We start from the raw sequence: 15,417 nt of genomic DNA on the forward strand, positions 1-15,417 counted from the left end.
GATCTCTTTCCCCCACATTCCTGCAGGAAGCGAATGCTGGCATCTTGCAAGGTAAGGAGGCCAGGAGGCTGGAGCGCCAGGCAGACAGCATCAGTTCCCCACTGCATTGTGGCGTTGGGGCCCCGGACCCAGAAGTAGAAGCCAAGGGGGCCTCTTCAGAAATTTTTGAAGTGGTTCCAGGCCACCCCAGCAGGGGCAGGACCAGGACACTTCCACACTTCCCCACCCACAAACCCTGAGCAGCAGCTGGTGGTTGACTTTAAGTGCTAAGCCCCTTGCAGGGCAGAAGGAGACTTCACACGCTCCTCCACCCCAAGCACTAATTGGCCTAGGGGTGGGAGGAGAAACAGGGCCTCCGTTGGCCAGATCAACTTGGTTGGCAGGCCACATCCAGTCCACAGAGGCCCTTTTGCCAACCCCAATCCAGACTAATAGGCAGAGATGACTTCCCATGAGTAATATGCATGCAGTACATCAATACCCACATGACAGATAGTCTAGATAGAATGAAGAGGAAGAACCAATCTGTATCTCTATTTCATAATATTATTATTGGTATCAACTATTATATTAATGTGTTTTGGTACAATTCAAATCTAAAGGCAAAGAAAGGTGAGGTTAGCAAAAAGGAAAAATGGTAATAGGATAGAACAAGCAGCTTATGGGTTGGGAAAAATCACATGCTGAGAATAAAGGAACAAGAGAATTGGAGAATAAGGATTCATATAAAACTTCATATGGAAAGTTAAGTTTGAGATTCACACCTTTTACATAAAAGCCAACATGCCAGTGCAAGTAGCATCTCCACATTTGCTAATGCAAATTTTTAATTCTCAAAACACAGAATATTGTCTTATTGTTGAAGATGCAATACAATGAAATTTATCTTAGGTTTATCTAAATCCTTACTATCCTCGCAAGGTAAAAAACTTAAAATTTACAAATGCACATGTAGTCATATGATGTTGTGCTAGCCTAGAAAAAGTAATTTCTCATCTTATAATATCAGTACTAAATATAGTCTCATTCCAGGTTTCTCAGATTCTTATGGGTATCTTGTGTGCGTGTGCACAGATCCATTCAGAATTCAAAACTGTAAAAATACCTTAGCCCACCCTTTTAAGCAAGAGTTATAATGGTAACATATGATCCAATAAAGACTGATGTAATACTTACTAGTTTGCTCTGTAATTCTCCTTTAACTGTGCTGTATAATAAAATACTGCCAACTGCTGTACCAATAGCCAACAGATCAACCTGTTCACCTGCTTCTGCAGCTTCAGATTTCCTTTTTTTCCTTTGAGGACCCTCCTGAAAAGAGATTGAGAAGGGGAGTTAAAAACCCAACCAGTTAGTCCAGCCAGCTTCCCCAAATAAGAGTTCTGTTACCCTAAAATTCAAACACAACTGGGAGCAAACTTATATAATGTAAATGCTATTGTAGATAGGATATGATCATGTTTTAACACATTAATTAGAAAGATTACAAAACTTAGTGTAGACAAGCCCAAAGAGCCATAGTACCACCATATGGATAAAAATAAAAAAAAAATCACAAAACTAAGTCAATATTTTAAAAAGACTGGATGAAGCCATTCTGAGAGCATACTCCTGTCCAATGAAGAAAACCCCAAGGACATTTTACAGTCTTTGATTTCTTCACAGAGCCAGAGAGACTGAAGAGAAATAGAGCAGAGGTATGTTTCACCCCCAAAGGGGAAGATAAAGGCCATAACAGAATTTAGTATTATCATGCTTTCCATTTTCAAAGCACTTTACAAATACTGAGTAAACCTCAGCTCACCTAAAAGTGCTATTCCCATTTTACAGATGGACTGTACTGTCCTAGTTATCCCAAGGCTAGCAAGTCAGTCAGTAATACAACAGGCATTGTATCTTGTAATTCCTGGCTCCTATGCTCAGACTATTTCTTAATCCTTAGCTCTCAGTTTGAGTGCCACTAACAATTAGGGATGTTAGGACTAGTCGATAAGCAAATGCTTATCGGTTAGTCAGTCGACTAATCAATTCTCCCCCCTCACTGCCTCTATCAGATAGGCGAAAGTGGCGGTACTTGAAAGCGGCAGCGCTGCACAGCTGATCCCCGGCTCAGCTACGTGGTGCTGCCCCTTTGAAACGCCGCCTCTGATACCTGGGACTCCCCAGCTGATCCTGGGCTCCAGCATGGCATTTCTGTGGAACCCCCTGGGATCAGCTGGGGAGTCCCCAACTGATCACAGGTTCTGGGGAAATGCCATGTGGAACCTGGTCAGCTGGGGAGTCCCAAGCTGATCCTGGATTGCGCTGAAATGCTGCATGGAGCCCGGGATCAGCTGGGGAGTTCCCAGTTGACCCTGGCTCCGCGTGGCATTTCAAATTGGCAGCGCAGCATGGAGTCCAGGCTCCATGCTGCGCTGCTGCTTTGAAATGCACAAGAGTCCCCGCTGGGGACTCTTGTGCATTTCAAAGCTGGCACCTGAGTGCAGCCTGGAGTCAGCAGGACTTCCCACTGGCCCCTGACTGCACGAGGAGTTCCGCATTCCTCCTTTGAAATGTACAAAAGCCCCAGCCCCAGAAATTCCATCAACTACTCGACCTGTCAATTAACCATTACTTAACATCCTTACTGACAATCTCTATGGAGTTTCATCCAGTCCCTGCTGGCCAGAAGTGTGGCTGGATTGCCACATTAGGTAAGTAAAGACTAGAATCAGTTCCTCAGAATGTCAAACCATAAAGAAAGGAGAAAAAGCAAACACCACCATTCTTCTGTTCACAGGAGTTTAATGTCAGACTGTCTTCATACTCACCTGTTTAAGGTCTCAGAAGAACAAAGCAGTCCCAATTCCCCAGACCAAAGGAAAATGTCAAGTTTGTTGTACCTTAGGGTACGTCTAGACTACATGCCTCTGGCGACAGAGGCATGTAGATTAGGCTACCCGACAGAGTAAAATGAAGCGGCGATTTAAATAATCGCCGCTTCATTTAAATTTACATGGCTGCCGCGTTGAGCCGACAAACAGCTGATCAGCTGTTTGTCGGCTCAGCGCGATAGTCTGGACGCTCCCCTGCCAACATCAAAGGGAGTTGTCGACAACCCAGGTATGCCTCATCCCAGGACACTACACTTCATCTCAGATTTCATTTAAAAACGTTTTCTACCCACAACACACAAAACGACATTTCCTCTATAGAACAGGATATCTGCACTAATGCACAACCAGAAAGCCCAAAAAGATCTCCTTGTGGGCTTAAAACAAAAGCAGACAACTTTGTGAAAGCCTTGCTGCTCCACCTACCTCAGCATCTATTTTACATTACACTAAGTAACATGCAACATGTAATTAGTTTGTATCCAAGCCCAAAGATATGAGAGCTGCAGGGCACCTGGAAGTTTACACAACATTTAAGTTTTGAATTTTAAACAGAGAGAGAGAGAGATTTGGGTCCTTGAAGATATAGTACTTCAAAAAATTTTGACAGGGCTAAATATAGAATAATTTTAGCTGAGTTTAACTGTGCCAGTTTAATAAAAATCAGAATAACTGACATTTGCATTAAAAACACCGCTAACACTATTACAAAAGCTTTCACACAAAGCCATTTAAGTAAAAAGCTGTAGTCTCTACTTGCCACCAATGTACTTTCAGGCTTCATTTTCAGTCGTGAAAGGAAAAATTTTTAAGTGTACCAAACACATGAATGCAGCAAAAACTGTACAAGCTACAAAGCATATCATACCTGGAACAAAAAATTTCAAACCAGGTCTAATGCATGTTAAATCACAGTTTTGAAGTCATGTTCAATACTAGGTCTAAACATTAAACCAATTAAATAAACTTGTTTGGATGTAGCCACATTAAAATTGTATTTAAACAGTTCTTTGGACAGTGAAAACGAGGACTATGTATGCACTAGACACCTGGACAGTACTAGACGATCCTAAGTAGTAGGGATGTGAAAGGTTAGGTCAGAGATTGGGAACTTAAGGCCTGGGGGGCTGGATCTAGCCCCCAGCTTGCCTGGATCCGGTCCCCATGGCTTGGAGCTCTCCCGCAGCATTGGGAAACCTGCACTGGAGCTCCAGTTCCTCATCCCACCCCTGCTGTTGCTCCGCAGGACTGCAGCACACAAAATCTACTAGCCTGGGCTCCCCAAGACTCTGGTATATGAGGGGAATGTGGAGAATGTTTCTCTCCTCTGTCAGGAGCCGCCTCAGTGAGGGTTATTTTATTTCTTGCTTGTGTGTGACCCTCATCTGATTTTTTTTTGTGGGTCAGCGGCCCCCGAAACAAAGAAGGTTCTCCTCTGCTAGGTTAGGTGACGCTTACTGGTTCTGGTTAACCAGTTGGGGCTGGCGCAGCTCCCCACCCACTATGGGCAGAGAGCTGCTGCAGCGCCAAGAGGCCTGCAGTGGACCGGGGCTTCTCTGGCCAGGCTGGAGAAGCCCACTCTTCAATAAGTTAATCAATCACATGGAATTTTACATTCCTAAGTAGGGATGTCACTTGTTAATTGGTAAACATCACAGTGCAGCAGGCAGCCTAGACAGGCCCTCCACCCATGGGATCCCGTTTAACCGGTTAACAGATTAAACGGGATTTTACATCCCTAACCCTAATCACTATGTGCATTTCCTAATACTCTTTCATACTTAAGATGAACTGCAAAGGAAAAAGGAAACCAGTTAAGCACATATGGATGCTGAAAACCCTTTCCCCTTGAAATAACAAGCAACCAGCCATCAGCACAGAAGCAGCAACTAATTTATCTAAAATCTCCTTCCCCCTAAATCACTGGTATTCCAGAACAAGTCAGTCTGACCAAAGTCCATTCAACTCACAGCATTTCCAGTATCACAGAATGGAGAACCTGCTCATTCAAAGGGAAATGGTTTTAAAGTTACCTTATGTCTTTGCCAAAATGCTCTCAAAAGCCTGTCTAGTGAAAGCATTTGGTATGGAGTCTTTGGAATAAAAGGTGCTCAACAAACATGAGGATTAAATATTGATATAGAAACTGCCTCGCTCATACCCTTGCAAAAAACTCCACAGAACTAAAATACAAGCCAGTCTTAGGTCCTGATCCAGCAACGATCATCACATGGCGATAGTTTCTATTCATTGTGACCCAAAACAGAAATTACTGCAGAATTGGGGTCTTAGATACCAGATATCATCCAGGCTTGAATGTGTAAACATAGAACTTGATTCTTCCATGTATAAATGTTTTACTGATTTCTCAGATGCTAAGGATTGAAGAAATATTTAGAACTCACTCATGATTTTGACTGAGGAATATTAGTATTTCAGTTAAAGCAGTCATGATAAAAGAAAAAAATCAAATTATTTTAAGAGGGCATGTTTTCCATGATATCCTCACTTGAAATATAGATTTTTTTTTTTTTAATTTTAAATAAGGGACTATTTCAGCAAGGCTTCCTAATGGCTAAAAAACATGTGGTCATTGTTAAAGTAGAAAAAGTCCCGAACACACTTTACTTTTGTGTAAGTGGAACCTGGCAGAACACCATCCAGAGCAGGGGTGGGCAATAATTTTAGATGGGGAGAAGGGGGACCCTTTTAGACATTTTTGAAGTGGCCCTGAGCTGCCCCAGAAGGGGCGGGGCCAGGACACTTCTGTTCTTCCCTGCCCACGGACCCTGACTGGCCAAGAGGTGGGAGGACTTGGAGTTATCGTGGACAGCTCTCTGAAAACTTCCACGCAGTGTGCAGCGGTGGTCAAAAAGGCAAATAGGATGCTAGGAATTATTAAGAAAGGGATAGAAAATAAGACCCAGAATATTTTACTGACCCTGTATAAAACTATGGTATGCCCACATCTTGAATACTGTGTACAGATGCGGTCTCACCTCAAAAAAAATATTTTGGCCTTGGAAAGGGTTCAGAAAAGGGCAACTAAAATGATTATGGGTTTGGAACGGGTCCCATATGAGGAGAGGTTAAAGTGACTGGGACTTTTCAGTTTAGAAAAGAGGAGACTGAGGAGGGATATGACAGAGGTCTATAAAATCATGAGTGGTGTGGAGAGGGCCGATAAAGAAAAGTTATTTATTAGTGCCCTAAATAGAAGAACTAGAGGACACCAAATGAAATTAATGGGTAGCAGGTTTAAAACTAATAAAAGAAAGTTCTTCTTCACCCAGCATGTAGTCAACCTGTGGAACTCCTTGCCAGAGGAGGCTGTGAAGGCTAGGACTATAATAGAGTTTAAAGAGAAGCTAGATAATTTCATGGAGGTTAGGTCCATAAAAGGCTATTAGCCAGGGGATAAAATGGTGTCCTTGGCCTCTGTCTGTCAGAGGCTGGAGAGGGATGGCAGGAGACAAATCGCTTGATCATTGTCTTCGGTCCACCCTCTCTGGGGCACCTGGTGCTGGCCACTGTCGGCAGACAGGATACTGGGCTAGAAGGACCTTTGGTCTAACCAGTACGGCCGTTCTTATGTTCTTATGACTGCATGAAGTCCTTGCCCTCCCCCCAAAGAAACTTTGCACACTCCCCGACAATTGACTTGAGGGCGGGGAGAGTGTGCAAAGTCTCTTGCTCCCTGCCTCTACCCTGCAAGGGGCACGCAGCACTTAGTCAACCCACCAGGGTTGACTAAGTGCCATGCATCGCTGGCAGGGGAGGAGACTTTGCATACTCCCCCATCCCTGATTGGCCTGGGAGTGTGGCAGTGTCCTATGGAAGCATCTACTGGCATATGATTATTCTTAAAGCATGGCACATTAGTAGAAAACAGCAAGCTTTCTGGGGAAAAAGGAGACAAAAATGTATGTTACAAGCAGGAGCGGTCCGAGGCCGGCTGTGGCAGCTGGAGCCCCAGGTGGGCGGCGCAATTTGCACCCTCGCCTGCACAGCCGTCAATGGCCGTGACGTCATCATCGGGCGCCCAGGCTCACAGGCCGCCCCTGGTTACAAGCAGCACATTCAGCATCCTTTAGCTGGCTCAGTTAACAGAGCTTTATTTTTTTTTCTTTCCTTGTTCAATCTGAGAGCAAAACAGCAAGTTACTAAAATACAGAGAATACAGACTGCAAGATGTGAAAAGTTTTCAGTTCCACAAGAGAAAATGCTGATTTCCAGGCAATGGTCAGAGGCCAACATGTTAAGAGATAATTAGCACTAAGATGTGGCACAGCATTTGACAAAATTCTTCGCAAAATAAAAAGCCCAGATTTTAAAACATGTTAGCCATTAAAACATGTTAGCCAAACTATTTTAAGATATCAAGCTTCAGGGGTTAGCCGAGTTAGTCTGTAACAGGAAAAACTTAAACAACAAATAGTCTAGTAGCACCTTAAAGCCCGACAAAACATGTAGACAGTATCATGAGCTTTTGTTCTTGCTAGAAAGCTGGTCAAAAAGCTCAAGTAACACATTGTATCATATCAGGATACCATGTGATTACCTTTCTTTTTCTCTTCAGCATCTGAGGAAGTGAATTGTAGATCATGAATTTTATGTTCTAATACCCTATTAAATTTGTTATTTAAAGTGCCACTGAACTCATTTTTGTCATAATGTTTGAAAGCTGTATTACGGGTTACAACATATTTTGGTTCCATCCACACAGGCAAACCAAATCAATACTACACATGGCGTGCCAAGATACAGTACACTAAGTACAGAGAGTCCTGCAGTTTCTTCAGTGAGTACAGATACCAAGTTACAACAACTGTTTACAAAAGTGTCTTGCTATAATTGAGAAAATTAAAGTATAGAACTGTAAGTTAGGACATCTAAAAACGTCTTCTACATACCACAAAAATCTTGTGTCCTTAGGCAATTCACAGTCTCTCAGATTTCCCAATCAGTAATAAGGGATAATACTGAGAAGCAATGCCAGAATAAATTAAGTATGTAAAGCACTTTGAAATCCTTGTACAGATGTATAAAATACAAAATGTAATATGGCTATATGACTAGTCAGGGAAAATTACTGTTTCTGAATAAGAACAAGCACAAATATTGTTTTTATTTAAAAAAGATGGTTGATTGGCTTCAAATCTCAAAACAGATAGGATGGTAACTGAACTACAGCCTTGTTTAAATTCTGATAATACCTTTGGTTTGGTAATGAACTGTAAGAATAAGAAATGCTCTGAAATTCAAAACTGGTATTTCCATGTTCTGGACTGCACTTAGTGAAATCACTGAATGTTACTCATACCCATTTAAAGCATTCCTGAATCGCAGAAAAATTCCCCTCTGCAAATAACTTGCAAATAGTCATTTACAAATAGGAAGAGTGGCGAGGCAGAGGTTCTCCCAAAAGGAGACATGAATTCCTAATGTGATTACTCTTGCCTTGACAGTATCTCATCAAAGATATGATAGGTATATTGCAAAATATTCTTTGAGCAAAGGATACTTATAGCTATTATACATGCATGGGGTTTGATTAATTTATACAGCTAATAGAAACCTATTTCAGAAGAATTACCTGTCAGCCAAATCATTTTGTCAGAGCCACAGTTGAGAATGGCTTATCCAAGTGCTCCCCCATCCCCAAATAATCTGGATTCTAGATGATTTTCATTCCACAAGAATTTTTGATGAATAAGGAGGTACTAGGTACATGGTCAAAAATAATCAATGGATACAAGAAATTGTTTCTTAGTTTTCTTCCTAGCCTTGGACACTAGGTGACCAAGACACTTACTCCCTTCATCAGTTTCCCCAAAGTGTAAAATACCCACCTCACAAAGAGGCTGGGATTGTTAGTTCAATAACACCTCTAAAGTGCTTACAAACGACCTAATGAAAGACACCAGAAGTGTTACTGTGCCTTACAAGCAGGCACAGATTCAGCACCATACATCTAATGAGGGTAGCAGAGTTAGTCTGTAAGTGGAAAAACTTAAAAAACAATTAATAGTGTTGCAGCACCTTAGAGCCTAACAGAACAGGTAGATGGCATCATGAGCTTTCGTGGGCACAACCCACTTCTTCAGAACACCACGCTCTGAGTGGTGCTACTGCTCCAGAGCACACATTTGACACCAGCTTGGGCTACCTCACTACTGGGCACGGAGGACTGGTAGTAAGATCCCTCCCCCACCCCATCCCGGGTTCTCTCCTCTGCCCAGCCCCAATCCTAGGACGAGCCTCACTAACCCTTCCGTCCCCCCTCGGTCTGGCCCGCACTCGCCTCCCTCACTGGGACCCCCCCAGGACGGGCCACGTCGGCCTCATCATCCCTAGCCCCGAGATGGGAGGAGGGCAACACGTGCGCTGCGGGTGGCCCGTCTATAGTGGTGCTGCCCGGCAGGGCGTCGCATACACAAGGGGGGGGGGGCTGTGACCGTGGCCCCGTCCCACGGGGGCTGCCCCCGCCGCAGGGGGAGAGCTCCCCCCACTCGGGGCCTACTGGCGGCTCCGCTCGGGGAAGCCACATGGTGCCGGGGGTGGGGCGGAGCAGGCCCGGCCCCGCACGCAGCGAGCGGGCCATGCGGCGTGAGCGGCAGCCCCGCGACCCGGCCCGCCGCGGCCCCGCGGTCCCTCCCGCCCCGGTACCTTGCTCGGGGGCTGGCGGCCCCCCGGCGGGGCCCAGGCCAGGCAGGTGCAGGCGGCGCTGAGGTGGGCGGAGGGCACGTACTCGTGCTGCAGGCGGCTGCTCGGCGTCTCCCACACGCGGAGGCGCCCGTCGGGGCCGCACAGCGCCAGGGAGCGGCGGCCGCCCGGAGAGAAGGCGCAGGGGGCCCGCGGGGGGTCCCCGCCACACGCTGCTCCTGCCCCAGCCGCCGCCATGGCGCTCTCGGCCCGGCCTCTGCTCCAGGCCAGCGGCGCAGCGGCCACGTGTTCCCGCCCCGCGCAGGCGCGCTGGCCTGGACGGGCTCCCCCTGCGCCGCCCCTCCCCTTGCCGGGGGGGTGAGCGTGGCAGGGAGGGGGCAGGAAAGGGGAGTCGGGGGGAGGGGGCAGGAGGGGGGCGGGCTGGGAGTTGCAGGAGGGGGGGGGGGATAATCTGCGTACAACTAGTGTTTTGAAGCGGGTAGGGGCAGGGTGAAAGGGTTCTGGGGGCTGAGTACATGACAGCTTTGGGAAATACCTTGTGTGCTGGATTGGGGGGGGGGCGGGTCGTCGAGACTGTCACATTTTTTAAGGAAGGTTTTTTAAAGACCTCTAACTGTGCAAGCTTGTCAAATGTAGGCTCTGTCTAATGTGACTGTACCAAAGGATGCCTGGGACATTGTTGTTGCACTTTAATTTTAAGGTTCAGCTTGTTGTTAACTACATACCGGGAAGGAGTAAATATTGCAGAAACATCTGCTTTGTCTCTGCCAGAATTGATCAAAAGATTCATAGAGTCCACGGCTGGAAGGTATCCTTGTGATGTCTAGCCTGACTTCTTAGAGTAATAATTAAATAATTCCTAGAGCAGGGCTTTCAGAAAAATAGCTCATCTTGATTTAAAAATGGCCAGTGATGGAGACTCCACCATGACTTTTGATATGCTGTTCCAATACTTAATTACTTTCCATGTTAAAAATTTACACCTTATTTCCAGTCTGAATTTGTCAAGGTTTAACTTCCAGCCATTGGGCTGTGTTATACCTTTCTCTGATAGACTGAAGAGCCAGTAATGAATATTTGTTCACAGAAGTATACATTCTCATTGACTTACACACACAGGCTATGTCTACACTCGCGGCTTCTTGCGCAAGTAATATGCAAATGAGGCCAAATGAGGCTAAGCGTGGAATATTGCCGAGCCTCATTTGCATACCTAACAAGCCACCATTTTTTTCAGAAGAGGCTCTTGCGCAAGAAGGAGCATCTACACTGCCCCTTCTTGTGCAAGGAAAACCCTCTTGCGCAATGCCGTTCTTCCTGTCAAGTAATAGGTGTAACGGCATTGCGCAAGAGGGTTTTTCTTGCACAAGAAGGGGCAGTGTAGATGCTCCTTCTTGCACAAGAGCCTCTTCTGAAAAAAATGGTGGCTCATTAGGTATGCAAATGAGGCTCGGTGATATTCCACGCTTAGCCTCATTTGCATATTACTCAAGAAGCCGCGAGTGTAGACAAAGCCATACTGGTTTTAGTGCATATCTTGCCAAGTAATCCAACCACCTGTCCTCTTCATTATTTACCACTCCCCCAACTTTTATGTAATTACCAAACTTTTGCGGTTGTGATTTTATGTTTTCGTCCAAGGTATAGGTAAAAATGTTAAATAGCATAGAGCCAAGAACAGGCCCTGCAGAAACACACCTGTCTATGATTGGTCCCAAAAAGTAATTAAAACAGAGAACCATCTGCCAACATTTAATTTATTTAACATGGACCATGTTAATTTTATATTGTTGTAGGTTTTTTAATAAAAATTTAATGCTATACCAAATCAAATACCTTAGAGAAGTATTTGGATCAATTTCTGTTGATGGAAGGTACAAGTTTCAAACTTCACAGCAGGAATGTGAACAGGTAACTGGTTAAGTTACCCAGTAATCATCACCCTTAATGGTTAACCATTACCCGGAGTAGCCCAGGGCTGCTCCAGCCCCATTCGACTGCTGGCCCCCAGCCCATGCAGGCAGAGAGGTGGGAGGCAGAGGTGGCATGAAGGGAGATGGTGGCTGGCTCCAAGCCCATGTGGGCTGAGAGCCAGCAGTCCTACCCCCATGCCACTTCCACCCCCTTTGCCCTAGCACACTGTGTGAGGCTGACTTAATTAGTTAATCAGTTAAACATTAAGTTAAACAGGATTTTACATCCCTACTTCACAGTTCTTCAGGTCTGGGGAAGGTACAGAAGTCTGAGTATGTTACATCAATACCAAATGGGTAAAGATTTCCAGTTAGTTTGACAGGATCTGTTTTCCATAAACCCATGGACATTGGCATTAATTATATTTCTCTCATAAATTAATTGAGGTGTGTATTAGCTGCTCCAGTATCCTGACGGAGTGATAGAAAATGTAGCCTGGATATCAGGAAAAAAATATAGGATCTATTAAAATACAACATTGTTTCCCATGGATAATGGTGGAAGCCCCAGTTGTTAAGGTATACTTTAAGCAAGAATGAAAAAAAACCCCACCAGAAAGTGTAATCTAGGAATCAATCCCACAGTTACAGGGAAGCAGACTAGATTATTTAATTAATATTTCTCTTCTGTCATTTCCATTATTAGCTTCTTTCCCTTGATTATGTGGGCAATGCATTGCAAATTTCTGTATTAAGCCAAGCCTACATATAAACAAGGGTGTGAAAAAGTGTGATGCCTGAGCAAAGTGTGATGCCTGAGGAAGTTGGGTCTGCTTCGTCTGCAGAAGCAAAGAGTGAGGGGGGATTTGATAGCAGCCTTCAACATCCTGAAGGGAGATTCCAAAGAGGATGGAGAAAGGCTGTTCTCAGTAGTGACAGATGGCAGAACAAGGAGCAATGGTCTCAAGTTGTGGTGGGAGAGGTCCAGATTGGATATTAGGAAAAACTATTTCACTAGAAGCACTGGAATGGGTTAGCTAGGGAAGTAGTGGAGTCTCCCTCCCTAGAGGTGTTTAAGTCTTGGCTTGACAAAGCCCTGGCCAGGTTGATTTAGTTGGGATTGGTCCTGCCTAGAGCAGGGGGCTGGACTTGATGGCCTTCTGAGGTCTCTTCCAGCTCTATGGTTCTATGATTCAACATACCGTTGTGGTGCTGGCAAAAACCTCTAATAGACACAGTTATAACTGTAAAACTACACTTTTGCCAGTCTAGTTTATTTCACTTGGTGGTGGTTTGTTTTGGATGGGGGGGGGGGGGGGGAGAATGAATAGGGGTGTAACTAGAATAAATTCTACCTTTTTTTCTGTACCCATTACATGTCTTCTGTATTCCCTTGAGGTACATACAGTCAGAAGAAGCATAAAAGAAATACTTCCTAGCAAATGTATTTTATACCCTCTCATTTAATAATTCCTGTCTACTTTCTTTAACATGGAGAAAATTAATATGATGGAAAAAATAAATGAAAATATTTAGGATTACCATATTTGGACTTTCAAAAAAGAGGACACCCTTGAGAGGGTGTGTATCTGTATCAGTATCTACCAACTCACCTTGTATTAATATAACACATTAATACTACGTGGCTACGTCTAGACTGGCATGATTTTCCGCAAATACTTTTAACGGAAAAGTTTTGTGGAAAAGAGAGTCTAGATTGCGGAAAAGCGTCCGTACCAATCTAGATGCGCTTTTGCGCAAAACAAATCTGAGCTGTCTACACTGGCCCTTTTGCGCAAAAGGACTTTTGCCCGAATGGGAGCAGCATAGTATTTCCACAAGAAGCACTGATTTCTTACATGAGATCGTCACTGTTCTTGCAGAAATTCAAGCGGCCAGTGTAAAAACTTGCCAGTCTAGACGCAGCCCGTGAGTTGGTAAATACTGATACAGATACTCTCCCTCTCAGGGGTGTCCTCTTTTTTGAAATTTCAAAATATGGTAACCCTAAAATATTGCTAATGACTAATGTGTGTCTATCATAAATAATATTCTATGGAAGGGAGCAGGAAAAGCCCAAAAACCCGTTCTGAATGTAAGCAGTTTAAAGTTGAAGTTTACTAGGGGGCTATGCAGGGCTGAACTAAGGGGTGGGTGAGCCGGGCAGCTTCCCGGGGCACCAACCGATGGAGGGCTCCTGATGGCAGCTGTAAGGGGCGCGCAGCATCCCTTACAGCTGCCATCAGGTGCCACGTGCCCGGCTCCTGCAGCGCCTCCCCCCCCTCCCCCGTCCCCGCAGCGCTGGCCAGCAGCGCCCTTCCCCGCCACAGCCACGGGGCCCCGCATGGCCAGGCGTGGCCTGCCCCGGGCTGCGCGCCAGCAGCGATGTCCTGGCGGGCAGCGCATGTGCCATACGCCCCGAGGGTGGGCCCTGGGCTGCGCGCCAGCGGCTGTGGCCTGGCAGTGTATGCGCCATGTGCCCCGGGGGCGGGCTCGCGCATGCGCCGTGCACCCAGGGCACAAAAGTGGCTTGGGCCGGTCCTGGGGCTATGCTCCCTGCTTACTACACTCACCAACCCTGTCACTGGGAGTAGGCAAGCCTGGTTCTCCCCTAGCCACTGGGGAGGTGAGGGCTGGGGTCACAGCCAGCCCTGGCCTCTTAGCTCCCCATCCCGTCACAGCCAGCCCTGGCCTTGCCACCACCTCCCTGGTCACAGTCCTCACCTCTCAACTCCCACCTGTTCCTCCCCCGGCCACACCAGGCCACAGCTTCCGCCCCACCAGCCTCTCAGACCCGCTACACTTCTCCGTGGTTGCAGCCTTGGTCTCTCGGCTTCCCTCCGGCCACCAGAGGAGTGCCAGGGCTGAGCCAGGAGGTGGCAGGAGCAGCGGCAGCGGCTCCTTGCTGCACTTGAGGCCCCGACACTCTGAGACCCAGCAGGGAACCACCGCCTCCGGCTGCCTCGGGCCAGGCACTTGCTCCCCCTGCCACAAGATTAGCACACCAGTGCCAGCTTTCTAAGGGGAGGGAAACCCCGAGGCTCCACGCTGGTTCTGGCTTGCGGGGAAGTGTGCATGCTGCTGTGGGGAAGGGAGGAGAGGAGCAACTCATGCACTTCGCCTTAAGTCAGAGCTGGTGCAGAGTCTCAGGACTTTCTCTTCTCCCCACTCTCCTGCAGGAAGCAGGGTTTCCAGGTGTCTGGTATTGAACTGGACAGTTCGGTATTTTCACCTCCTGTCTGGTAAAAAAATTCAGAAAATACTGGACACCTAAAATGTCTGGTACTTTCTGATTTTTCCCCAGTCAGGAGGCAAAAATCCCAGGTGGTCTGGCTCAATACAGAGGCAGCCTGGCAACCCTAATGCTTACCGGGGATCTGTCCGACCCGGCACAGGGAGGTAAAATGGTGGGCGGCCACTGGCAGCCTGTTAGGGCCAAAAAGTAACATAATTTTCTTACAGGGACTATCTTATAGCAACCTCCTTGGAGGACAGGTGGTGGAGGGAGAGTCAGGGCAGGGGGAGAGGAAGTTACAATACAATAGTATCTGTAAGAAATTTTAGTGTGAGGAGTTCAGAGCAGGGGGTTGGGGTTTAGGGCAGGGAGATTGGAGGGAGGTTGTCTTCCTTCTTTTAGGCCCTAGTTATGCAGGCTATGTCTACACTGCACGCTTATTGTGAAATAACTCATGCTATTTCAAAATAACAGGTTTCTTAGTCCGACTTCTGTAACCCTCATTTCACAAGGAGTAAGGGAAGTCGAAGGGGGAGTGCTCTTCCTTCGACTTCCTGCTGTGTAGACAGCGCCAAAAGCTGAATTCAGCTATTTTGACTTAAGGTACACAATTGACATAGCTGTAGTTGTGATCTTAACTCGACTTTAGCCCACAGTGTACACGTACCCACAGTGAACTCCCTGTGGTCCCATTGTCCATACTGAGCTCACTGCAGATGGAGGACTTATA

General features: G+C 46.2%; 1 protein-coding gene across 1 annotated transcript in view; it reads right to left on the minus strand.

Annotated features, from left to right (window-relative positions):
* The window catches only part of WDR43 (WD repeat domain 43), a 44,022-nt gene extending 34,186 nt beyond the window's left edge, over positions 1-9,836 (minus strand). Inside the window, exons 1-2 of the mRNA XM_075925364.2 lie at positions 9,543-9,836; positions 1,177-1,311 (exon numbers count right to left, since the gene is read on the minus strand). Of these exons, the coding sequence (XP_075781479.1) occupies positions 1,177-1,311; positions 9,543-9,776 (369 nt within the window). The 5' untranslated portion in view covers positions 9,777-9,836. The remainder of the gene's footprint in view (positions 1-1,176; positions 1,312-9,542) is intronic.
* Between the last annotated feature and the right edge of the window lie 5,581 nt (positions 9,837-15,417).

The sequence above is a fragment of the Pelodiscus sinensis genome, chromosome 3 (genome assembly GCF_052426305.1).
Source record: "Pelodiscus sinensis isolate ZL-2025 chromosome 3, ASM5242630v1, whole genome shotgun sequence".
Lineage (NCBI taxonomy): Eukaryota > Metazoa > Chordata > Testudines > Trionychidae > Pelodiscus > Pelodiscus sinensis.